General features: G+C 43.9%; 1 protein-coding gene across 4 annotated transcripts in view; it reads right to left on the reverse strand.

Moving 5' to 3' along the window:
- The window catches only part of KAZN (kazrin, periplakin interacting protein), a 1,448,845-nt gene that overhangs the window by 24,042 nt on the left and 1,398,061 nt on the right, over positions 1–26,742 (reverse strand). For all 4 annotated transcript variants that reach the window (XM_043992483.1, XM_043992482.1, XM_043992485.1 and 1 more), the window contains 2 exons: positions 10,125–10,324; positions 8,677–8,795 (listed from right to left, as the gene is read on the reverse strand). In XM_043992483.1, coding sequence (XP_043848418.1) covers positions 8,677–8,795; positions 10,125–10,324 — 319 coding nt within the window. The remainder of the gene's footprint in view (positions 1–8,676; positions 8,796–10,124; positions 10,325–26,742) is intronic.

Raw genomic sequence — 26,742 nt, forward strand, 5'->3', positions numbered from 1 at the left:
GGGGACACAAGACAGACCCTGCCCCCACGGAACCCACATTCTGACAGGGGGAGACAACACATGTGGAGTGGATTGGCTTCGAGGTGGATATAAAGGAGAAATAGTCCCTCAGGTGAAGTGGTGGGGTCGATGGTGACCCATTTTTGCCAGTCATTGCCATTGTCACTGCATCGATGATAGACTTTCCTCCCAACTAGACCAGGCGCTCCCAGAGGACAAGGGCCATGCTCTATTCCCCCTGGTATCCTTCAAGGTCCCTCTACACAACAGGTCTCCAACAAATAGCTGAAGAAGGAAGGGACAAGTGGATGAACAGAGTGCAATAGGATTGAATAAAAACCAAACAAAATCCCGAATTTGTCATCAGAAGCCCTGGTTTGGGTTCTGGTTCTTCCACTTACTCTGTGTGGGCCTCAGTTTCCTCCCCGGTAAAATGAAGGGGTTGGACCTGAAAGTCACCTCCAGCGCCACCCTCCCTGGGGATGCCCTTAACCTGGATGTGACCCACGGCTGTCATATGACTCTTGGCCACACGGTGGCAGGATGACAACAGGAATGGCTTTCAACCGGCTTGATAAGAGGAAGTAGATGTTGGGGGGTCCATCTGGCTTCAAGGCCAGCACAAGAGAGGTAGAGAGACACACAGTCCAGGGGAGAACATTGTGGGAACCCCGGAAAGGAAGGGTAAAATAAAGCAAGATTCTCAGGCTCCTGGAGAGTCCTCGCCTTTCCTTTGATGGACAAGCATGCTTAGACATCTATGGGAGAAGGGACCTTAAATATGGCTTATTCCTATCCTATTTGCTTTATAGAGGAGGACAAACACACCAAGAATAGAAGAGCCTAGATTTGAACCCAGGTCATTTGGTCCCAAATCTGGTCTTCTTCCCCCTGTACTACACTGCCTTCAACTGTTAGTGCTGGGGAAACCAGACATAATCATGTGGAAACTCTTTTAACTAGGAAGAGGAGAACGGGGTAGATGCTCCAGGCACAGTTTAGATGGGGGCTGATGGATTAGACACAGCAGTGATCTCAGCTCAGAACAGCGACCTCTTGTTTCTGAGTCTCCACTTGTCTCCAGATCAACCAACCCTGCTCAGTGGATTTCTCTTGGTCCAAGGCCAGTAATGGGTTATAGTTATGTATATAACTATATGGAAAGAGCTCTATCTCTGGAGTCTAAGGGCCTGGGTTTAGTTTCCACTTCTCATATGTATAATCTGTATGATCTTAGACCAGCCACTTAACTTCCTTGGGCCTCAGTTTCCCTTTCTGAAAATATGAGGGCCAGACTAGATGGATCTATGATCCAAGGCTTTATAGGTTTTATTCTGATTTTTTTTAAGTGAGGCAATTGGGGTTAAGTGACTTGCCCAGGGTCACACAGCTAGTAAATGTTAAGTGTCTGAGGCCAGATTTGAACTCAGGTACTCCTGACTCCAGGGCCAGTGCTCTATCCACTGCGCCATCTAGCTGCCCTGCTTTATAGGTTTTAGAGGAAGATGTTACAGGCACAAGGTCATTAAGCTAGTAAGTGTCAGAGGCAGGATTTGAACCTGGATCTCCTGACTTCTAGCCTAACAGATCATACTGCTAACTCTCCTTTCTATGGCTGTCTGTACTTTATAGAGCCCTCTTCTCATAACACTCCTGTGATATGGATAGTTCAGATTCTAGTATTCTTATCATTCAGAGTCTGGAATCTTGGTTGTTGTTCAGTTGTGTCTGACTCTTTGTGACCCCATGGGAGGTCCAGGGGGTTTTCTTGACAAAGATACTGGAGTGGTTCACCATTTTTCCTTCTCCAGTGGATTAAGGCAAGCAGAGGTTAAGTGACTTGCCCAAGGTCACACAGCTAGGCTGTTTCTGAAACTGGATTTGACCTCAGGTTTGCCTGACTCCAAGCCCAATGCCTGTACCCCCAGCTGGCTTGGAATTCTGTTTACAATTAATGTAAATAGTCATGATGTCTTTTCTCTCTTGTCTCTCTCTTCCATCTCTCTCTCTCTTTTCTCTCCCCTCCCCTCCCCTCCTCTCCCTTCTCTCTCTCTTCCCCCCCTTTACAATCCCTCCCTTTCCCCCTCCCCCTCATTCCCTCTAGGCAATCAGTTGATAAGTGTTTTCCATTCAAGTGCCACAATACCTCTCCCTCTGTCCCCTCTGTCCACTCACAAGACCACCTCCCTGGTCCTGGACATCATCAATTCTGTCCTGGACTATTATAACAGCTTTCTATCTGATCTCCCTGCTCCAGGCCTCTCTCGTCTCCAATCTGTCTTCTGTACAGCTGCCAAAGTGATTTTCCGTAAGCACAGGACTGGCCATATCAGTCTGATACTTAATAAGCTCCAGTGATCCCCTATTACCTCTAGGAAAAAAAATAAACTCCACTGACATTTAAAGTCCTTCTTTAGGACCTTATTCTAACCTACCTTTCCAGGATCATTCTATATTGCTCCCCATTACACAGTCTATGATCCAGCCAACCCCTAATTCAGAAGTTGTCTTCAAATATTTGGAGTCATGTAACCAGCAGCATTTATTAGGTGGCTACTGTGTACAGGCACGATGCTAAATGTTGGATGAATGTATTCTGCTTTGTCCCAGAAGACTGAACTTGGAGAACAATAGGGTATTTAGCTTCTCTGCCCTTATTCTCCATGTTTATTCTGTATTTCTACATATATACTCAGATATGTTCGTGTATGCATGTGTATATATATGGGCATATGACTATATGTGGATATATAGTGTACATGTCTATATGTATCTGTAGCTATGTGTTTGTGCACACACCCATGCACAGACACACACACACACACACTCATCTTCCCAGTTAGAATTTCATTTATTGGACTTACAGTTCCTAGTGTTGTGGCAGGTACACTGTAGGCACTTAATAAATGCTTGTCAGTTGATTATAGTGGCAAAGAGGCCAGCTTAGGCTTGAAGTCAGGGGAAAAAACCCAATAACTTCCTAACAATTAGAGCTGTCCTAAAGGACAAAGGAATGGACTTCCTCAGAAAGTAGTGAGTTGTCCATCATTGGAGATCTTGGTCAGGGGCTATTGCAAAGGGCTAAACAAATTTTTGTTGTTGTTATTCAGTACTTTTTTCCCAGTAATGTCTAACTCTTCATGATCTTATTTGGGATTTTCTTGGCAAAGATCCTGGAGCAGTTTGTCATTTCCTTCTCTAGCTCATTTACAGATGAGGTCAAGTGATTTGTCCAGGGTCACACAGTTAGTGTCTGAGGTCACATTTGCACTCAGGGGAAGATGAGTATTCCTGACTCCAGGTCTTACACTCTATTCACTGTGCCACCTAGCTGCTATACAAATGTTAGCTATTGATATTTGAATCCTCAAATTAGAAAGGACCTCTGAAGCTGTCTAATCCAAATAGATCAAGAATCCTCTTTACATTGGGGATAACTAGGTGACACAGTGAATAGAGGCTGTGGAGTCAGGAAGGCCTTAGTCCAAATTCAGCCACAGACACCAGCTATGTGACCCTGGGCAAGTCACTTAACTTCTCTCAGTCTCGGTTTCCTTAACTGTAAAATAGGGGTAACAATCCCAGGTCTGTTGTAGAGTTCAGATGGGTATCTATCTATCTATCTATCTATCTATCTATCTATCTATCTATCTATCTATCTATCTGTCTGTCTGTCTGTCTGTCTGTCTGTCTGTCTGTCTGTCTGTCTGTCCGTCCGTCCGTCCGTCCGTCCGTCCATCCATCCATCCATCTATCTCTTTGCAAATTTTAAAGGGTTATATAAATGCTATTATTATCACATTTTTTCCCCTTTGGAATAGACCTGGTGTAGGAACTTCTCAGTGGTGTAACTCCACCTACCAATACAGGTGGCCACTTGCTCTGTACCTTCCTCATGGACATTTGCCTGAGGTATTGAGAGGTGAAATGACTTGCTCAGAGTCTCATAGGCAGGATGTGTCTGGATCAGAACTTAAACCTGCATCTTCCTGGCTGTGAGACCAGCCCTTTATCCACTAGACCACACCATCTATATGGCTATCTTAGGCATTTTCAAGTAGTAAAGCTAAAATGAGTCAATTTTTTATCATGGGTAGGAGATGTATTGGTTTGTAGATAAACCGAACACATTTGGTTGGCACAGGAAAAGAGGCCTGTCTCCTGGAGACAGCTACCCACCTATCCAGGTCCCCAGAGGTGTTGGAAGAAAGGTATTTCTCCTTTATTCAGGAAGTTGCCATGGCATCTGGTTGTGGGACTTGGTGAGGAAAAGGGTTCAGGGCAGATGACTATGAGGAGGCACAAAGAGCAACAATGGTAGTTTCCAGACCATCACCAGGAGAAAGTGTGCCCTTGGACAGAGTCCATGTGGTCCCACCCTTGTTTCAACTCCATGAAGCAGTGTCTAGATGCCCACTTGGGACTGCTGTAGAGAGGATTCTCCATCAAGCATAAGTTAGAGGCAGTGTGGTGTGGTGTGGTGTGGTGCGGTAGGAAGAACATTGACTTTGGCATCAAGGGACCTAAATTAATTCCAAATTCTGCTATTTACAACTTGACCTTGGGCAACTCATCTCACCACTCTGTGCCTCAGTTTTCTCCTCTGTAAAATCAGGGGATTAGACCAAAATATTCCCTAAGGTCCTTACCAGCTTTAAGTTTTGAACCTCTGAAACCCCTCTTAGCGCTGACATCCTACCTCTTTGCTATAGGCTCATTCAGTCTTAGAGATAGCCGGGCTTCAGACAGGCTTCACCTTCTTTGGGGAAGAGCTTGTACTTTCTAGGAGGGCATCTTGTGTGTGTGTGTGTGTGTGTGTGTGTGTGTGTGTGTGTGTGTGAAAAAGACACAGGAACAAGGGATCTAAGGAACTGGGTTCTAAGTGGAGCTGAGGTGAGGCAGTGCTTGACAAACCTAGCTGGAGCAGGTCAGCACCAAGGATAGGGTATTCAAGGTCTCTAGCTATTGAGCCTTATCTATCATGGCAGAAAGTAGGTTTCCTAAACAAGGTACAAGGGTCTGGCTGTTCACCATGGAGCTTAGGTCTTACTAATGTTACTCTCCCTCCCTTCCTTCCTCCTCCTCCTCTGTCTCTCTGTGTCTTTGACTGTCTCCTCTCCTCTCCCCTCCTCCCCTCCCCTCCCCTCTCCTCTCCTCCTCTCTTGCTTACTTTATAAAACTCTTACTGAAGTCTCAGTTCTCATTGGTATAGCTTTCTGGCTTCAAACCAGCCTGTTTTAAAAAAAAAATCTGAAAAGCTGGTTGTGCAAATAATAGCATACACCACCAGATTTGATTAATTAACTGAGCAAAAAATGATGGGGAAACCAGTGAAGGAAATAATTATGCAAAACAAAATGTGTCAAGTTTATAAAGTGCCTCTCTCCTTCCTGCCACCCCAAGGGCTAAGTCTGTATTCACTCTCCCCTTGATAGGGCTGAAGGGAATATGTAAATACCCCCCAAAACTCACCTACCTCCTCTTCCTCCTGGGGAGGATTAAAACAGAGAGGAAGGAAGGAGAAAGGGAAGAAGGGAGAGAGGCAGAATTTAGGAGTGTAGGAAGTGATATAAGGATAATAATAATTGGCATGTATATATATGTATATAGACACCTACATGCATGTGTGTGCATGCATACATGTTATCAGTGTATGTGTAAACTATATACACACATATATGTGTATGTATATCTTAAAGTATTGCATATTTATTAGGAAGTGATTGAGGGGGTTCCCTTGATCTGTTTGAATGGGGCACCTACCATGAGGCTGGGCATGAATATTCCTGCTTTATGGGATTTCCCATCATGCCAAGCTACAAGAAAGGCACCTTATTCTAGTAGGTCAGAGAAGCTTCCCTGATCTCCTCCTATTGCATATGGAATGCTTTATGGTAGAATTTGAGAAACAGCAAGGCACAGTGGCCAGAGTGCTGGGCTTAGAGGCAAGAAAACCTGGGTTCAAATTCTGCCATTATGCCTACTAATTGTATGACATGGACTAAGCCATTTCACCTCTATGTGCCCCAGGAACCCCCTTGGAATTTATCTACTAAGTGATCAGTGGATTATGATTTATGTTGGAGTAGAGAGAGTTCCACACTGGGGGATCCCCTGCCCTTACTTCCAGGTATTAACATTTAAAGTTTGCAAAGTGCTTCACAATTCCTATATCACTGGAGCTTTGTAACAACCTGGGGAAGTAGAAACTATCGGCATTATATTATCCTTGTGTTCCAGATAGGGAAATTGAGGCTCAGAGAGATCAGTTACTGGCCCAAGGTCACATCGGTTGTATCCTAAGTTGGGTTTGAATCCTGGTCTCCTTCCCTGTAGGTCTGACACTTTTTTTATCCACTCTGCCAGGCTTACTCTCAAAGGAACATGGTGGGGCAACTGTCTAAGGTTCAGCCAGACCGAGGTGAGTAGGATGGAGAAGCAGGGCTACAGAATCAACAGTCAAATTGCCACTTGTGTCAGAATCCTCCTCCTGTCTCTCTGCATGTGCCTCTGACTGTTAGGACTCTGATTGAATGTGATCTCCTCACGGCTCAGCACAGTGCCTGGCACATAGGGCTAGACACCGAGTCTGTGATTTCAGTGATAGAAGGAACTCTCAGAGAATTCCCTCCACCAGTGCAAGTCAACACCTGCCCTGCAGCTCAGCGTCTCAAAAGTTTGCTAGGACACTGAGAGGTTTGAGTGACTTGCTCAGCTGAGGTCACACATTCAGTATGTGTGAGAAATAAGACTTGAACCCTGGCCTTTCTGACTTGGAGGCCAGCTCACAGTCCATACAGCCACTATATTTGGTGCATAGTAGGTGTCTTAACGAGGCTCACTAGGTGGCTCAGTGCATAGAGATTTGTGGCTGGAGTCAGGAAGACTCATCTTTACAAGTTCAAATCTGACCTCAGACATTTACTAACTGTGTGACCCTGAGCAAGTCACTTAACCCTGTTTGCCTCAGTTTCCTTATCTATCAAATGAGTTAGAGAAGAAAATGGCAAATTGCTGCAGTATCTTTGCCAAGAAATCCCCAAATGGGTTCATGAAGAGTTGGACATGACTGAAATGACTGAAAAACAACAGTAAAAGGTGCTTCAATGAATGCTTGTAGATTGATTGATTGTGAATTGAGAAGGACCTTAGAGATTTCGAGGGGACCTTAGGCTCAAAGCATTAGAGAGTTACAGAGCTGGAAAAGATATCAAAGCCCATTTAGTCTAACCTGCACCTGTCCAAGAATCCCTTTTCTAACAAGCGGTTATATAACTTTGGTTTGAAAACCTTCAGTGAGAAGGAACCTACTAGTTTCTGAAGAATTCTATTTTAACTGTGGAGAATTCTTTTTAAAGAGCTTTGAATCCCCAAGAGAGAATGGATAAGTACTTAAAGGGAGTTTCAAAGAAGAAATTGCAAGCTATTAGCAGCCATAGGCAAAATTGTACCAATTCACTAAAAATAAGAGAAATGCAAATTCAAACAACTCTAGGGTTTTGCCTCATGCCCAACAAATGGGCAAATATGACAAAAGAAAAAAAAATCATCAATTTCGGGTGGGTTATGGGAAAATAGGCACATCAATCCTTTTTTGGTGGAGCTAAAATTGGGCTAAATATTCTGGAAAACTATTTTTAAGTATGTGCACTATTCATATCCCAAGAAGGACAAAGACAGAAAGAAAGGTAGCATTTATAACAAAATATTCATGGTAATGAACAAAGAAATCAGACACAAAATGAGAGCCCATTGATTTGGGGAGGGTTGAACAAGTTGTGTTAAATAATGAAAAGAATGGGTTATTATTATGTTCTAGGAAATGATGAGTGTGAGGAAGCCAGAGAAACATGGAGAGACTTGTCTGAATTGGTATACACTGAAGTAAGTAGAACTGTGAAAACAACATACACAGTGATTAAAATAATGCAAATGAAGAGAACATTAAAGTTAAGATGAACTCTACATATTTGTCATGAACCATCTCGAGCCTTATAGAAGAGATGAGGAATGTACCTCCCTCCTCTTGAAGAGGTGGGGGAGGGGGCAGCTAGGTGGCAAAGTGGTTTAAGCATGGCCCTGGATTCAGGAGGACCTGAGTTCAAATCCGGCCTCAGACCCTTGACACTAGCTGTATGACCCTGGGCAAGTCACTTAACCCTCATTGCCCCACAAAAACCCAACAAGAAACAAACAAAAAAAGAGGTGGGGGAGTATGGGTACAGAATGTTGCATACACTGCCAGATGTAGTCCCAAGTGTCGATTGGTTTTGCTTAGTTGTTTTTGTTAGTTAAGAGGTAAGGCTTCCATAATAGGCAAGAACAAAAAATTTTAAAGGCAAAAAAATGAAAGGGACTTTGGAAATCCCAGAAGAAATCAATGAATGAACAGCTTTTATTAAATGCTCTTTATGCCACAAACACTGTGCTATGTAGTGGTAATATAAATACAAAAGTAAGACAGTCCCTCATGGAGCTTACACTCTACCGAAGTCTTAACATTGTATGAAAAGAACCCAAGTACTTTGAACCCGAATCTGGGAGTCTTTCCACTCTGTGATGCCTCCTCCCTAATGGACTAGTCTTGACCTTTGATAGAAACTTCAGGACCAAGAGTGGAGAAGGGGGGAGGAGAGTGGTGAGCCTGCTGGGGTTGACAGAGTAAGAGAAGCTTACCATTTGCCAGTCTCTGCATCCCTGTAGTCCTCGATCGCCAGCCGGAGCTTTCGGCGGTGCAAGGAGCTGCACACGCCAAGACCAGTCTCCAGGTCTTCATCACTTAGACTCAGCAGGACCTGTGTACACGAGGAGATAGGAGCTCAGGTCCCAGTGGGACTCTGTGGGGGCCTTGCTCTGGGCTTCCCCCAGGCTAGAGAGAGGCATCAGTTTCAGGGGGCATTGACCATATGGCCCCCAATAACTCTAGCCCTCCCAGCTGGCCAACCCTTTTCCACTTTGCAAAGTCCAGTCACTATTGTGATTTAATTTTATTTTTGCCACAACCCTGAGAGTATCTTATAATCTAGATGTTATAAGCTTATATATACTATACTATGCTATGCTATGCTATGCTATGCTATGCTATGCTATGCTATGCTATGCTATGCTATGCTATGCTATGCTATACCATACCATACCATATATATAATATAGTATAACTAACACAATGTAGTATAGTAATAACCTATATGATATGATATACTATAATATGTGATATGCTAGATTATGATACAATGTAACATAACCCAGCATAACATAATATAATGTAATAGTTTGTAACTAGCTTATATAATAAGTAGCCTTAAAGGTAGATGGTATCATGTAGGGACTAGACTTGGAATCAGAGTTAGAATCTAGCCTCAGATACTTAAGTAGCTACTGTACCCTGGGCAAGTCTCTTTTATGACTATGTTTCCTTATCTGTAAAATGGGGGTAATAAGAGCACCTACATCCCTGGGCTGGTTTTGAGGACTGGATCAGATAAGATAACATATGAAAAGCACTTTGCAAAGCTTAAAGGACTTTATGGATGTTGATTGTTGTTATTGGCAGCTTAGGTGGCTCAGTGGATAGAGAGCCAGGCCTGCAGTCAGAAATTCAAAGTTGGCCTCAGATACTTAGTAGCTGGGCAACTCTTGGGCAAGTCACTTTGACCTCTGTTTGCCTCAGTTTTCTCATCTGTAAAATGAGGTGGAACAGGGCAGCTAGGTGGCACAGTGGATAGAGCACCGGTCCTGGAGTCAGGAGGACCTGAGTTCAAAGCCGAGTGGGAGGTGCCATTGATCTCCATTTTCTAGGTTAGAAAGACAAGGCCTTGTTCCAAGTTACACAGTGAGTGAATGGGAGAACCAGGCTTGAAACCCAAGTTTCCCTGTCCTGCATACATCTTATAATGAGACCACATAGCCCTTCTAAGGAAGGGAAGATTCTAAGGGAGGGAAATTGTTCCATGTATAATGTCAGCAGTAGCAGCAGCAACTATTTAAAAAGTCTCCTCAGGGAACTGGAAGGGCCCTTCACATAGCTTCCTCATTTTATTTACATATAGGGAAACTGAGGCACTGGGAAGGGGTGGGGTTTGCATGGCTACTGCACTGAGCAGGAGGAATTTGAGAGTTATTACCTTCCCACTCTTCACGTTCTCTGCACAGGCCTTGACATACATGGGCATTGCCATGACCACCTCCAGCCAGGTTTGGACAGTCCCTGCTTTCCAGTGCGACATGGGGGTGGTTCGAACCAGCTCCACCTGCTGCAGTCGGTCCATCTGTTCCTCTCCTTCTGACAGGCTGAGGCGTGTTGGGCTGGACAGGCTGTCGGAGTCTGAAACACACAACCATGAGGGACGTGCTTGTCTTGAAAGCCGGGAGACCAAGAGCCCATTATCTGCCCAGGAGCTGGGTCAAGGGAGTGTGGGTGATTTCACAATGGCCTCTGTCTGTCATTTGGTGCTTTACCAGGTGGAAATGCCCTAGAAAACAGCATCTTTCACATCCCCAGTGGTCCCTGAGGATCCTTCCAGATCTGAGACTGTTACTATATAATCAAAGAATGGACAATGTCAGAGGGGAAGGAACCTTAGAACACGTAAAGTTGGAGCTGAGAACCTAGGGTATTAGAACATAGAATGTCAGAGTTAAGAGTGATCTTAGGGCATGGAACGTTAGACCTGGAAAAGATGTTATGACATAGATTGTTAGAGCTGGCAAGGACTCTAGAACCCACATGATTAGAACACAGTTGGGAGAGACCTTAGAAATCATCCATTTCATTCCTTAAATTTGTAAATGAGGTCTGGAGAATAAAACTTCATCCAGAACCACATAGAATGACCAACTGGCAGTGACCATACACTCTGAGAGACAAAATAAAATTGAAATTGTTTCTAATGATTTTAGCAGAATAGACCAAGAAAAGGGGGGACAGTGGGAAGAGAGAGAGGAGAAGAGAGGGAGTGAGGGAGGGAGAGAGGGGGAGAGGAAGAGAAAGAGGAAGAGAGAGAGAAGGAAGAAGAGAAGGGAACAGAGAATTAGTGTGGAGAGGGGGAAAAGAGAAGAGAAGGGAAAGGGAGGAGAGGGGAGGGGAAGGAAGAGGAAGAAGAAAAGAGGAGAAAAGACTAGGGAAGGAAAGGGGAAGGGAAAGAAGGGGTGGAGAGGAGAGGAGAGGAGAGGAGAGGAGAGGAGAGGAGAGGAGGGGAGGGGAAGGGAGGGGAGGGGAGGAGGGGAGAGGAGGGTGGAGGAGGGTGGAGGAGGGTAGGGGAGGGTAGGGGAGGGTGGACGAGAGAAAACTAGGGGAAGAAAGGGGAGGGGAGGGAAAAAAGAGAGAAATACTTTTTCATTAAACTAGTACAGAAATAGGAAAATGCAAATTTTCTTAGGAAGGCAGTTAAGCTAAGAGAAGAGAGCATAGAGCAGGAGGGATTCCTGGGAGTGGGGACAAGACAGGACAGGATGGGCCCCAAGGGGAAGAGAAGGGACAGCCAGGAGCAGACATGGGGAAGCTTCCTGAGCCCAGTCCTTCTCCTGCCCTCTGAAATCCAGCTCTGCAGTCTAACTTTGCTTTTTAAAAAAATAATAATAATTTTTGTACTTTCTGCAGAGAATGTGCTGCAGGCCTGATTTTTCAAGAAGTTAAGGCCAGGATGCAGCAGCTTTGCCATGACATCTACTCCCTCCTTCCCAGCCAGCCAACTGTGCCTCCCTGGGAAGGTGATGGCTGGATCAGAATCATCTGCTGAGGAAGCCCATCTCTGGACCCTGGGGATGATGGGCCCTGTGCCCCGGGGAAGTGGAGGACACTTGTCCTAGAAAATCAAACTCATGGGATTTTAGAGCAAGAAAAGGTAGGGCAGCTAGGTGGCGCAGTGGATAGAGCACTGGCCCTGGAGTCAGGAGGACCTGAGTTCAAAGCCAGCCTCAGACACTTAACACTTACTAGCTGTGTGACCTTGGGCAAGTCACTTAACCCCAATTGCCTCAGCAAAAAAAAAAAAAAAGAAAGAAAAGAAAAGGCCCCAGTATACTAGTTCATAAGATTCAGGGCTGGAAGAGACCTCCCCCCAAACTCTTACAGACCCAGCCCAGGTCAGGGATTCAGGAGATCTAGGAACTATTACCGGTTTTGCCACAAACTCATTGGGAAAGTGAATTGACTCATCTGCATCCCGATTTCCTTATTACAATCCAAACAGTGCTTCAAAATGATTACTTGTCCCCAAAGAAGACAAGAGAGAAGGTACACCTTCCTTGCTTCTTTGCAAAGGCAGGGAACTCTGGATATCGAACAAAACTTGTTAAACTGTGGGGGTCATGAAAAATTTAGCAGGAAATGTTTGAGTTGTATAACTATTTTATATACCTGTAGACCCGGGTTCGAGTAAAAATTTCTTGGGTGAAAAGGGGTCACAACTGGAAAAAGTTCAAGAAGCCCTGGTTTAGTACACTGCAGAGAGCATGAGACCTCAGTATGTTAGATTTGCTGAACTCCCTCCCCTCCCTCCTTTTAGTTTAAGGGATGGCTCTCTGGAAAGAAGGGAGAGGGCAGGATGGATACAGTGGGAAATTTGTGATATGAAAACAAGATGCCAAAAAAATTAATTTTTTTAAATGAGGGGATTGGACTTGGTTGGGATTTTTAAAAAAAAATTAATTAATTAATTGATTGATTGATTTGTTTTTGCAGGGCAATGAGGGTTAAGTGACTTGCCCAGGGTCACACAGCTAGTAAGTGTCAAGTGTCTGAGGTCAGATTTGAACTCAGGTCCTTGGTGCTTTATCCACTTCACCACCTAGCTGCCCCCCATGGTTGGGATTTCTTAACAATTTTTGCGTGACATAGATTCCTTCGGCAATCTAGTGAAACTGATGGACTCCTCAGAAAGATTTTTGTTTTGTTTTGTTCTGTTCTTTAGTGAGACAATTGGGGTTAAGTGACTTGCCCAGGGTCACACAGCTAGTAAGTGTTAAGTGTCTGAGGCTGGATTTGAACTCAGGTCCTCCTGACTCCAGGGCGGAAAGATGTTTTTAAAAGCATAAAATATGTAGTGGATAAAGCACTGGCCCCAGATTCAGGAGGACCTGAGTTCAAATCTGGCTTCAGACACTTAACACTTATTAGCTGTGTGACCCTGGGCGAGTCACTTAAACCTCATTGTCCTGCAAAAAAAAAAAAGGTGGAAAAAAGCATAAAATAATATACATAAATAGAAAGGAAATCAGTTATTTTAAAATAGTTATCAAAATCTTTTAAAAAAAATTCATGGTGCCCCCAAGCCCCACGTGAAGAACCTTTGGGCTAGATGATCTCTTAGCTTCCATCCAGATCTTAATTTCTACAAATTATTTAATTTTGGAGTACCTGTCCTTTGAAAAAACTAGAAAAAATTAGCATGAAGCAAACCCCATTATTCTGAGCAATGCAAATTTTATAGAAAAGTATTTGCTATGAAAGCTCCCATGCCTTTCTTAAGAGTAGATCACATTAAACTGACCTTGTTTGCCTTTTGTTGTTGTTGTTGATTTTTTTTTTTTTTGGACAGGGAGGGTTTACTAAGCTGGCAAGCCAGGAGAATTCTCATGATAGAGGTCACCAGAGATTTTAGCCAAGCATTTCATATAGTCTTTTCACATTATACTTCTGGGAAAAATGGTAAGATAAGGTCTAGAGGAGAAGCTGATTAGCTTTCAGAAATGGTTGAATGTCCAGGTCACAAAATGCTCTCGTGGTTACACGTCATCTAGGCCACTCTGGTAGCATGTCCCAAGGATCTGTGCTTGGCCTGGTGCAGTTGAGCATTTTTATTAATGACTTGGATAAAAACATGGAAGATGGACTTATCAGATGTGCAGATGACACAAAACTGGGAGGGAGAGATAACACATAGAATGTCAAAATCAGGATCCCACATGATATTGACAGGTTAATGTATTGGACTGGGGCTAAGTAGATTCAATTTAATAGGTATAAAGTCTTATACTTAGGCTCAAGAAATCGACTTCACAAATACAAGATGGTGGAGGCATGGTTAGACAGCTATTTGTCTGAAAAAGAACTATGGGTCTCAGTGGACTGCTAGTTCAATATAAACCCAGTGTCTGGCCCATAGTGGGCATGTAATAAATACTTGTTGATTGAGTCAGTGGTAGAATATGATGATCAAGAAAGATATTGAGGGGCAGCTAGGTGGTGCAGTAGATAGAGCACCGGCCCTGGAGTCAGGAGGACCTGAGTTCAAATCTGGCCTCAGACACTTAACACTTACTAGCTGTGTGACCCTGGGCAAGTCACTTAACCCCAATTGCCTCACCAAAAAAAAAGAAGAAAGAAAGAAAGGAAGGAAGGAAGGAAGGAAGGAAGGAAGGAAGGAAGGAAGGAAGGAAGGAAGGAAGAAAGAAAGAAAGAAAGAAAGAAAGAAAGAAAGAAAGAAAGAAAGAAAGAAAGAAAGAAAGAAAGAAAGAAAGAAAGAAAGAAAGAAAGATATTGAAATAATAGCCTGCATCTGAAAGGCATAGTGTTCAGGATCAGAGAGATGATGATTCTACTATTCTCCACCTTGGTTGTACCACATCTGAAGTCTTGTTTTCAGGTCTGTTTAACTGCAGTCAGGAAAGGCAATGATAAAGTGTGGGAGTGTCCAGAGCGGGGCAACCAAGGTGGTGAACAGCCTTGAGTTCATGACCTAAGAGGATTGGTCAACTGAAGGACCTGGGTATGTTTAGCCTGAAAAAAAAAAACAAAAAAAAAACCACCCCAAGGAATATGATAGCTGTTGTCACGTGTTTGTAGGGTTCCCATGTGGAGGAGAGATAGATTTTTTTTTTCTATTTGCCTCAGAGGGCAGAAAAAGGAACAAGGAAGACCTATTTGGGCTTAATATTGGGGAAAACTTTCTCACAATTAGGGCTGTCCCAAAGTGGAATGGGAAGCCTAGAGTGGTGATGGGTTCTCTTCCATTGGAGGTCTTAAAGCACAAGTTAGATGACTACTTACTTATTGGGTATGTGGTAGGGGTGGTTCTGGATGAGTATCCCCATGCTGAAATTCTGAGAGTATCACCAGGAGCTTGGCAATCTTTTGGTTATGGAAAAAGTTTTCCATTAAGGAATCTGACCTATCGTCTGTGATGTATTTTGTTCAGAAGTCTTGCCTTCCTTACAGAGAGGGAGTCAGATCCCATGTTATTAATCCCAAATGGAGAGAGTGTTTGTTAGTTCATGTAGCAAGTAAGGGAAGAGAGAAAGATGAGGGCAGGAGAGACGGAGACAGACAGACAGATACAGAGAGTCAGAGACAGAGATAGAGATAGAGGAAAAAAAGAGAGAGGAAGAGACAACTAGATGGCATAGTTGGTAGAGTTCTTGTAGGGCTTGGAGTAAGAAAAACTTGAAATCAAATCAAGCTTCAGACCCTTATTAGCTGTGACTCTGAACAAGTCACTAAACATCTGTTTACCTCAGTTTCCTCAACTGTAAAATATGTTAATAGTAGCACCCACCTTCCAGGATTGTCATGAGGATTAAATGGTTAAATTTCTAAAGTGCTTAGCACAGTTCCTGAAACGTAGTGGGTACACCAGAAACACTAGCTATTATTATGATGAAACAGAGACAGAAGCAGAGAGACTGAAAGACACAGAGAGAACACTAAAAGAAGAGAGACGGAGGTGTGTCTTTGACTGTTCCTTTTACCAAATCTCTTGCCTCAGGCACCTTCTCATTACTCAAACAGTCACCAACCACCCTCATCCAGGCCTTCATTATCTGTCCCTAGACTATTATTACATTAGCCTTTTAAGTAGTCCTAGTGCTGAAAATCTCCCCCCAACCCCACTCTATCGGCTCCCACACTAGTAAAAGTGATTTTCCTAAAGAGCACCTCTGAACGTGTCAACCCCACTCTTTCCCAAATCAATAAACGCCAGTGATTCCCAATTACCTACAGGATAAACCATCCACTCTTCTGTCAGATATATAGAGCTCTTTACAATTTAACTCCAGTCTAGCTAGCCTCCCAGTCTTATTATGCATTACACCCCTCCTTGCACTCTACAGACCAGGCAAAGGAGCCTTCTTGTACCTTATATTCCATCTCCCATCCCTATTCCTTTGCTCCATTACTGCCTGTGCCTGGAATGCTCTCTCTCCTCATCTCTACCCCCTTGGAATTCCTGGTCTCCTTCAAGGCTTAATTGAAATACAACTTTTTTGCATATGGCCTTTCCTGATTTCCACAGTTCTTGGAGCCTTGCCCCACAAGGTTACTTTATATCTATTTTGTTTATGTTCTGAATGAATAGATAGATGGATGGATGGATGGATGGAAATAAATGGAGATAGATAGATGATAGATAGATAGATAGATAGATAGATAGATAGATAGATAGATAGATAGATAGATAGATAGATGGATGGATGGATGGATGGATGGATGGATGGATGGATGGATGGATGGATGGATGGATGGATGGATGGATGAAAGAAGATTACTACATGGAGATAGAAAGATGATAGATGACTGGAGATAGATGGATGGATGGAAATAGATGGAGACAGGTAGATAAATAGATGATAGATAGATGATGGATAGATGGAGGGATAGATGGATGGATGGATGAATAGGTGGAAATAGATGGAGATAAATGAAAGAGAGATAGAGAGATAGATAGATGATGGATAGATAGATAGATAGATGAAAGAAGATCACTACATGGAGATAGAAAGATGATAGATGACTGGAGATGGATGGATGGAAATAGATGGAGATAGGTAGATAGATAGATGATAGATAGATGATGGATATATGGGTGGATGGATAGATGGAAATAGATATAGATAGATGATAGATAGATAGATAGATAGATAGATAGATAGATAGATAGATAGATAGATAGATAGATGATAGACAAAAGAATGGATATAGATAGATGGAGATGGATGTATGACTGGAGAAAGATGATATACATAACTGCATGAACTCCCTGAGGCCAAGGACTATTTCACTTTGTCTTTGTATCCCCAATGCCCAGCACAGCGAATGGCACATGGTAGGCACCTACATGCTTGCTGACAGATTGGGAGATAGAAAGAGAATGCCCCAAAGTTTGCAAAGTGCCTTACAAATATTACCCTGACAGCAACCCTGGCAAGTAGGTATTAGTAGTATCCCCATTTTACAAATGAGGATACTGATGCTAAATCACTTGCTTAGGGTCACACACCTAGAAAGTGTATGAGGCTGGATTTGAACTCTGGTCTTCTTGACTCCAGGCCTAGGGCTCTAGTTATTGCACCACCAAACTCCTTCTAAATTAGAGAGAGTAGAAAAAGAGCTAGGAAAAAGATGGATAGAAAGATAGAGAACTATATATGTGTATACAAATATACATATATAGATACACACACACACACACACATATATATATATCAGAATAGAGAACAAGAGAAATGATAGAAAGAAAGAGAGGAAGAGACAAAATTAGAATAAGTAGAAGAAAGATAGGAAAGTAAATAGAGAGAGAGAAAAATAGGAATGGAAGGAGAGAGGCAGAAAAGAGAAGTAGGAGGAGAGGAACCGAGAAAGAGAAATGGTAAAAGAGAAAGATAGAGATAGCTAGAGAGAAAGAAATAGAAATAAATGACAGGTAAAAGACAGAAAGCCCTGCAGAGAACACAAAAAGAGAAAGATTGAAAGAAATGTCATAGAAAAATGGTTCGGGGTGGGGGGGTGGCAGGGGGAGTCAGGTAAAACTCAAGCCTGGGTGCTGGTCCATTAGAGGGAAGGATGTTTAAATAGCAGGTGTGCTAACTGTGTGACCTAAAGGGATGGCGTCTCTGTCCTTTGTTTGAATTCTAAATGGAATTGGTTCAAAAGCTTGGTACCAGGTAGATGAGATCTCTGCCACGGGGCTGCCCAGCTCCAACTTGGCATGACCAGATCGATATGAACTGCAATGCCCTTCTCTGGTCCAAATGGGATGGATTTACTTCTCCTGCTTGGAACACCGAGTGCTGGTACAAACTCCAGGACACATTATGTAATTATCTGTCTGAATGTATTTGCATAAGAATGGCTCTGGCCAGCAGGGAGTTATTCAGCTAATGGCAGGGTGGCTTGTTAGGTAGAGAAAACTTCACAATGGTTATCATGGATCACACGCAGGTTTTGGGTGGGCTTCAGGTTGAGACATATTGATCAGAGTAAACCACATATTTTAGTTCAAAGGGAAAACATGTCCTTTTTAGTCCCCAGTATACACTAATGCACCAAGGGCTGGGGAAGGAGACCAGATCTCTGCAAACCTTTTGAGAATCACAGAAACAAAATGGCAGAGCTCAAAGGAATCTTAGAAGAAAAGATGCCAAAGGTGGAGGAGGCCTTAGATCACGCGATGTTAGAGCTTAGACTTAGTAAGAAAGAACCTTAGAACATGAGCAATTTTGAGCCAGGATCATAAATTAAGAGCTGTATAGAAGGGATGGTTCACAACATAGAGAATATCAGAGCTGCGAGGGTCCTTAGAACACAATACTGGAGTTGGAAGGGAACTTAGAACACAGGATGTCAGAGCTGGGAGGGCCCTTAGAACACAGGATGTCAGAGCTGGAAGGCCCTTAGAACACAGGATGTCAGAGCTGGAAGGCCCTTAGAACACAGGATGTCAGAGCTGGAAGGACCCTTAGAACACAGGATGTCAGAGCTGGGAGGGCCCTTAGAACACAGCATGTCAGAGCTGGAATGGGCTTTAAAAATAGAAATTTAGAATTACCCGGGGCTTTTAAGATCATCTAATCTCCCAGCCTCATTTCATGCATCTGTACATGGGAAATAGATCCGGATAGAGGAGAGGCTTGTGCCAATGCTGGACAGTGAGTCAGCCGCAGAGCCAGTTCTGGAGCTTGGGTCTTTCAGTTCCCAGGTGAGTGGTGCTCTTTTCTTCACCCCTCCCTCAGTAGGCCTGTGCAGTGCCCATTCCCTAACCTGGACTCTCCCACTAAGGCCTCAGGCTAGGATTCTCGGGGCAGCCCTGTGGAGAAAGAAGCTCTTACGGGATGACAGTGCTAACTTTCTCCCCCACCAGCAGAAAACCACTGTGTTCTCCTGGCTCCCTTGTCTCCAGCTCATTCAAGTCTGGCTCCAGTGAAAGGGACCCTTTAAGGCTTTCCCTACATCTCATTTTCCTCTGACCATTCTCGATGGGCAGAGAGCAATTCACCCTCCACCCTCCAGGATTTAAAGCCAGGAGGAGGAGGCTCCAGAAGGGGTGGGTGGCCTCTCCTGCCTTGCCTGGGCTATAAACGATTAATTAAAGGCACTTTTGGAAATGCAAGCATTATAGCTACAGTTTTTATGCCCTAGAATCCCATCAATTCCTGACTTTTTTATTTCGGCTCGTTATCCACCCTGAAAGGAGGCATAACTCACATTTACAATCGGGCTTGACGGGATGGAGAGTCACCTAAATCGGAGATGATTGTGGGATGGTTGTGTCCGGCCCGGCCTGTCTTAGGCCTCCTTGTGGGCACAAGGGGGATGGGGGTATCTGCCAGGCAGAGTGCTGCGCTAGACTCAAGTCACCTGCCTCCATACCAGCACCGCTGCTCTTGCTAATGTTTAGCCAACTTGGAGTAGCAGATTCTTCCCTTCTGGGCCTCTCCCTTCCCTGACAGATGAAATCTGAGAACTGGGAGGTAGGGGCTGAGGTCTGGTCCAAGACAGAGCACTCCTACCCACAGTGGGTGCTCTATTTTCCCTTTGAACTTATTAATGCTCAATGTCCACAATCTTTCATTCATCAGCTCCATTATTTTACTCTGAAGCCCTGTCTGTGATCTCATCAGCATAGGGAACTCTCCAGGAGAAGAAATTCCCTCTAATAATGTGAATGAGTGCTTTCTCCAGAGAACTTTCTAGGGGTACCAAGAGCCACTTGACTAGGATCACACAATCAGTATGTGCCAGGGGTGAGACTTGAACCCAAATCTTTCTGATTTTTAAGGCCATCTCAATGTCACCTCTGTCTCTCACTAATAAGAATAATAGCTGGCATTTCTTTTATTTTAAATTTGGGTCCATCTAAGCAAGTATGCTTGGAACTCCTCATACTGGAGAGACGGAGGCTGGCAGATCTCACAAGCTCAGAAAGTTCTGAGCTACAGAGAGCTAAAGCCATTGGGTTCCAGCATCAGCACAAAGTCTGACATCGGTATGGTGAGCCCCCATCAGTGGGAGATCAACAGGGTTTGTAGTGAAGAGAGAACCAGCCCAGGTCAGAAACAGAGCAGGTCAAAACTCCTATGCCCAGTAGTGGGGTCAGGTGCCTTTATTTCCATCCAAGGTGGGATAAGGAGACCCAATCAAAAAAAAAAATTTCCTAAAGAATTGTGATTTGTTCAATATAGGGAATTCTAAGTATGGAAACATCTTCTGTTGATGCATGTTAACAAATCTTCTATCACTTAGGATCAAGGGAGAAAGGAACTCAGAAAGAAAAAAAAATGCTAGTGGGGAGGGGTAAAAAAAATTGGATTCCAATTCAGGGTTGATTGTGTGTCCATACTCTGGAACTAACCCCTCCAAATAGCAGGAGGCTCTTATTATATTCCTGTTGCCATGATAAAGGATTTCCATGGAAAATCCCCACTAATGCAAATGATGTCAGTGTGCATGCAAACCGGAGAATGTGTCCATCAATCTTGAAATGGAAAATTGAATTGGGAGAGCTCTGGGCTCATATTAGAGGGATCAAGGGGAGAGAACATTGCCTGAATGACCTTGAAAAAGCTATTCTCTCTCTCCATCTCCAGGGAGCACCACCCCCAGGAGTGGGAGGATTCTCCCTAAAGTCAACTTGGATTCAAAAGTTTTACATTTGGAAGGGACTTTTGAGACCTAGAATCTAGTCCAGGGCTCCCTGCCTCCTAATTTTACAGAGGAGGAAACTGAGGCCCAGTGTCCAACGTCACACAGAACTAAGAAGGAATGGAGATGGCATTTGAACCCAGGTCCTCTGACTCCAAAAATCTAGTGCTCTTTTAAGGACCTGCTCTAAGCTTGAGCTAAGATTAAAGTTCATAGGACCATAGACTAGAGCCTAGCAGGAATTTTAAAGGTTACTTAGTCCAATCCCTTCATTTTATAGATGAGGAGATTGAGGCTCAGGGAAGAGAAAAGACCCACCCACGGTCACCCACCACAGCGTTGTTATTCCCATTCAGGTCCTCCAATTTCAGATATCTTCCTCGGGCCCCAAACTCCAAGTCTGCTATTAGTTAGATCAAAGGAGACGGTCCCCTTGGCCTGCCCTGTCCTCCTGAGTGGAAGTTAACTGTTCTCTAGGTCTAAGTTTTGCTCCTCAAGTGAATATCTGATGGTTTCATAGCAAGCAGGTCATTTAAGTCTTTCCTTGTAGCAGTCTTTTGTATGATGCCTTTGGCCTCCCCACAGGCCCAGAGAAGACCAAGAGTTTGCCCTACTATGTGCCAGGCACTTACTGTGCTAAGCCCTGGGGATAGAAAGGACACCCCCTCCCCCCCAAAAAACCCAACAACCTCCCTCCTAGTACAATTCTTAAGGAGCTGACAATTTAACAGGGGAGACAACACACAGAGGGAAGGTGGTGAGATTAAGGAGGATTATGGGGCATGTGAGGCGAATCCCTCATTTACATAACCAATTTGTATTTCACTCCAGTTCATAACTTCTTCTCTAGGAGCATTAAATTTTAGATTCTTCTTTGAATGATCAGAGATTCCCAGATTTTACACTGCTTTTGCCAGACTATGTACCCATTTTTCAGAGTTAATTTGGGGGTGGTGGGAGGTTGTCCAGATCTAGGATTCCTTTGGCATAGGGAACTCTTATAAAACTGCCCCCTTTTTTTTTTTTTTTAGTGAGGCAATTGGGGTTAAGTGACTTGCCCAGAGTCACACAGCTAGTAAGTGTTAAGTGTCTGAGGCCGGATCTGAACTCAGGTCCTCCTGACTCCAGGGTGGGTTCTCTATCCACTGTGCCACGTAGCTGCTCCCAAAACTGCCCCTTCTAATGGTACCTTCTCTGTAACTTATTGTCTTAGAGTTTCCTACAGCTATGGTGCCAAACTCATATAGAAATGAGAATCAGTCTGTAAGGATCCCTGTGGATTGCATATTAACTTAGAAAATCACATGTTAACATTATCTACATTCTAAGGTATTTTATTTATTTTGTTAAACATTTCCCAGTGACATTTTAATCTGGTTCAGGCTTCACTCCAGAGGATAGAAGTGTTGAGTACTAGGCTAGAGGGCCTCATTTTGGACACTTCTGGCCTAGAACACCAGGAGGTTAAGAAACTTTCCCAGGGTCAAACGGGCAGTGGTATGTCACAGGAGAGAACTGAGTCTAATTCCTGATTCCAAGGCTGAGTCCTTATCCCCATCACTTAAACAGTTTATAAGCATTTATTAAGTCTCCCTCCCTCTTTCCCTTCCTTCCTTCTTTCTTTCCTTCCTTCCTTCCTTCCTTCCTCCTCCCTTCCTCTATCCCTCCTTTCCTTCCTCCATCCCTCCTTTCTTTCCTCCTTTCCTCCTTTCCTTCTTTCTTTCTTTCCTTCCTTCCTTTCTGTCTTCCTTCCTTCCTTCCTTCCTCCTCCCTTCCTCCTCCCTTCCTCTATCCCTCCTTTCCTTCCTCCATCCCTCCTTTCTTTCCTCCTTTCCTTCTTTCTTTCTTTCCTTCCTTCCTTTCTGTCTTCCTTCCTGTCTTCCTGACTTCCTGCCTGCCTGCCTTCTTCAACATCCTAGAAAAATGCTCCCATTTTAGAACTTGGATGTTGTTAATCAATCAACAATGTTTATTAAGTACTTTCTGCTCTCTGACATGCTTGGAAAACATTCCCATGTTGTATTATAAATGTGGTCCTCAGGAGCAGGTCATAAAAGTCTCTAAACCAGAATGCTTCTACAGATTCCTTGCTAATTAACTCCAATATGTGACTATCCCTCTCATAAGTAACTTTGCTTCCTGATGCAGCTTAAGTACATGCGCTCTCTCTCTCTCTCTCTCTCTCTCTCTCTCTCTCTCTCTCTCTCTCTCTCTCTCTCTCTCTCTCTCTCTCTCTCTCCCTCTCTCTCTCTCTGGTCCTAAGTCCAGCTGGTTCCATCCTCCAGCTGTTTCTCCTGCTCTGGGAGGCCAATGAGATCATCACTTCTGGGTGATCCCCATTTTATATTGTGTTTTCTAATAGCATCTCTCCACAGGCGGATGCATCTGCACTGAAATCACCCAAGAATGAGAAAGGTCTTTGTGTAAGTCATTTTGTTAGGAATGTAATCCTATTTCTGGACCAGTGTGGCAGGGGCCACAGATGCAGGATGTTGACCTGGGAAACAAAACTGAGAGAAATGACACTGCCTGGGTTGAGGAGATCAGCTGCTGCCAGAGCTGTAACTAGCATTTTTCATGCCCAGGGCAGGCTTCACAGAACATCGGATGAGATATGCAGTCAAATCAATTTTTTACAAAAAGTGTCTTCAGTTGAAGGAGTGGGAGACAGCGACACTAGGACACAGTAAAGTTAGTTGGCTACTAAGGCTGGGGATAGGTAACCTGAGGTGGGGATGGGAAAAAAATGTCAGAGCTGGGGTAGCTATCTCAAATTATTCCGGGTTTTGTTGTAGTTCGGTCATTTCAGTTATTTCTGATTCTTTGTGACCCCATTTGAGGTTTTCCTGGTGAAGATGCTGGAGTGGTTTACCATTTCCTCCTCCAGCTCACTTTATAGATGAGGAAATTGAGGCAAACAGGGTTAAGTGACTTACCCAGGGTCGCATAACTAGTGTCTGAGTGAACTCAGGTGTTTTTAACTCTAGGCCTGCCTGGTATTCTATCTGCTGTGCCCCAATTATTTCAGCTAATTAGTTACTAAACTTGGTCATTTTTGTCTGCTAAAGACAAAAATTATCAGCATCCTCTAAATTTTGCCACCCAGGGACAAAGTCCCAGTTGCCCCTCCACCATTATGGCTCCGTCATGTGTGGCATATACGGCTTCTCAACAGGGTTTACATGTAAGTTCCCCGCTGTTTACTACAGAGAAGTATTGGGGGATTTTTCTAACTATGGTTAGATAGGCCTTTCCCCCTGGCTCATCTGCTCCTCGGAGAGATTGTAATTCCCATACTCATTCCCATGTCTCATATCCATAGGATATTCTATGTCATGTTACAGCACCCACCACTGGGTATGTTGTGAGGTTCCATGAAGAACAGGGCACTTATGAACGAACAAACACACGGTGCTAGTCCGAAGCTGAAAGATACACCATTGGTACTCCAGGCCTCCTTTGGTGTACTCTGTGCACCCAGGCTCTGGAGCAGCACAGGACCTAGCCATGGAACTTACGTGCAGACATCTGGGGGAGCAGGGACATGACACAAGACCTGACCAGCTGGCTGAGAGATCAGCAGCCAGGCCACATAGAACAAATATTAAGGAAATGGGAAGGAACACCAGGCCCCTACACCAAGCTACTGCAGGAATTCTTAACCTGGAATCTGTGGTATCTCTCTCAGTCTCTCGGTCTCTCGGTCTCTCGGTCTCTCGGTCTCTCTCTCTCTCTCTCTCTCTCTCTCTCCTGTATCTGTCTTTCTCTTTCTTTCATTCTCCCTCCTTCTCTCCTTCTTTGTCTGTCTGCCTCTCTGTGTCTCTCTGTTTCTGTCTCTGTCTGTCTCTGTCTCCCCTTCTCTCTCACTCTCTCCTTTCTCTGTCTCTATCTCTATCTCTGACCCTATCTGTCTCTCTCTGCCTCTGTCTTTCCTCTGTCTTTCCCTCTTCTCTCTCCCTTTGCATCTACACAAATGCACATACAAATAGATATAAATAATCACTATATTTAAAGATATTTGGTTTTCTTTGTAATCCTGTATGTTTTATTTTGTGCGTTTTAGAACATTATTCTGAGAAAGTAGCTAGAGGCTTCACCAGACATGCCCAAGGGATCTAAGATACACCAAAAAAAGGCTAAGAAGCCCTCCGTTTAGAGTCTCACCTGACTGATCACCCCCAAACCTACCCCACTGGGGTAGATCCACCCCATCTACCACACTAAGAACCTCACAGAACAAAGGCTGGCTTTACAACTATACCCCAAGACTGATCATAGTGTTCTTCACCCAGATACAAGCAGAGTTTAATAGGATCTGAGATTTCGACCTGGGAGAGACCTTAGAGATCATCTTGTCTATGCCTTTCATTTTACAGATTAGGAAATTGAGGCCCTGAGAACTTAACTAGCCCAAGGTCGCAGCACTAATAAGTATCTGAGTCAGGAGTTGAACCCAGGTCCACTGACTCCAAACCTAACATTCTTTCCACTATGCCAAACCTTCTGTTCTAGAACACAGACCCAGGAATGTTCCTTGACCCACATCCCTTGTTTCTTTCTGGCTAAGCAAGGGCCTTGGGTTTGAGCTATGCAGTTTGTAGTGTGAATGTCTCTCTCTCCCCACCCCCCCCCCATATTAGAATTATTATCCGGTTATTGAGGATTAATCAATTAATAAACATTTACTAAGCACCTACTATGTGCAAGGTACTGTGCTAAGCTCCTGATAGTGAAGAAACACCAGAGTTGCAACTCGTTTCATCTGATCAAAGGCCCATCTGCCCAAGTAGAGGATCTGGGTTGTGACAGTGAGTGACATCAATAAGTATTTTCATGGAGATTTATGGTTGCTGCTTCAAGATGTTAGCTTTAAAGGAAAGGAGTCCCCAAGCATCCCAGCTTCCCTAAGCAATTTGTTACAGAAATATTGTATAGGAATTGATCCAAACCGTTCTGAAACCAGTTAATATCTTCAGCCTTTATTAAATGTTGGAACAATGGGTTCCGTAAACTTGTAACTGACTCTGTGAATTCTGATCTTCTTTTATTTGTTTCAAAACTGTTTTGGCCAGAGCCCCGAGGAGTAAGGGGAGCTTGAGGGGGGTGGTGGTGGAGGAGAGACGATCAGGCTGCCTCAGGCTGCCTCAGAGGGGCGACTGGCCTAGGCCAAAGCTTCTGACCCCATCAGAAGCAGAGGCAGATCAGTGACTGCTGAATTCCAGCCTGGGAGAGACAGGGGCACACAGTCTCAAAACAAAACAAACAAAATAAAGAAAAAACCCTAAACCACCTCTTATTTCTAATATTCTGTGGTTTGATGAAAAATCAGTGTTCTTCTTGTAGACATCACTTGTGGTTTTCTAGACTCCAATCATATTACAGGATGATTTCCAGTTTCTTAATCTGGGAAATAAGATGGTTGGTGATTTCTAAGGCCCCTCCCCACCTGATGTTCTGTATTCTAAAGCCCCTGCCTCCATGTTCTAAGAGCCCTCCCAGTTCTGACATCCTGTGTTCTAAGGGCCCTCCCAGCTCTGACATCCTGTGTTTTCAGGTTCTTTCTAGCTCTAACATTTTGTGTTCTAAATGGTCTCCCAGCTGTGACATTCTAGATTCTAAGCTCTCCTCTAGCTCTGGCAGTCCAAGTTGCTCCTTCAGCCCTGACACTCTAGAAATCTAAGTTCACAGTGCTTTTACACAGTAGGTGCTTAGTAAAATGTTGAACTGAATTGAATGGAATTGCTCACTGTCATGAGTAAAATCAGTTTTGCAAATAACCACCTACTTGGCTAAATGGCAATTTATGCTGGGAATGAGCAATGAAATAGGCTGCTCTATCTTGCTATAACCCCCAGGGTACTCCTTAGGGGAGAAAAGGTGGGTCT

Source organism: Dromiciops gliroides, chromosome 3 (assembly GCF_019393635.1).
Source record: "Dromiciops gliroides isolate mDroGli1 chromosome 3, mDroGli1.pri, whole genome shotgun sequence".
NCBI lineage: Eukaryota > Metazoa > Chordata > Mammalia > Microbiotheria > Microbiotheriidae > Dromiciops > Dromiciops gliroides.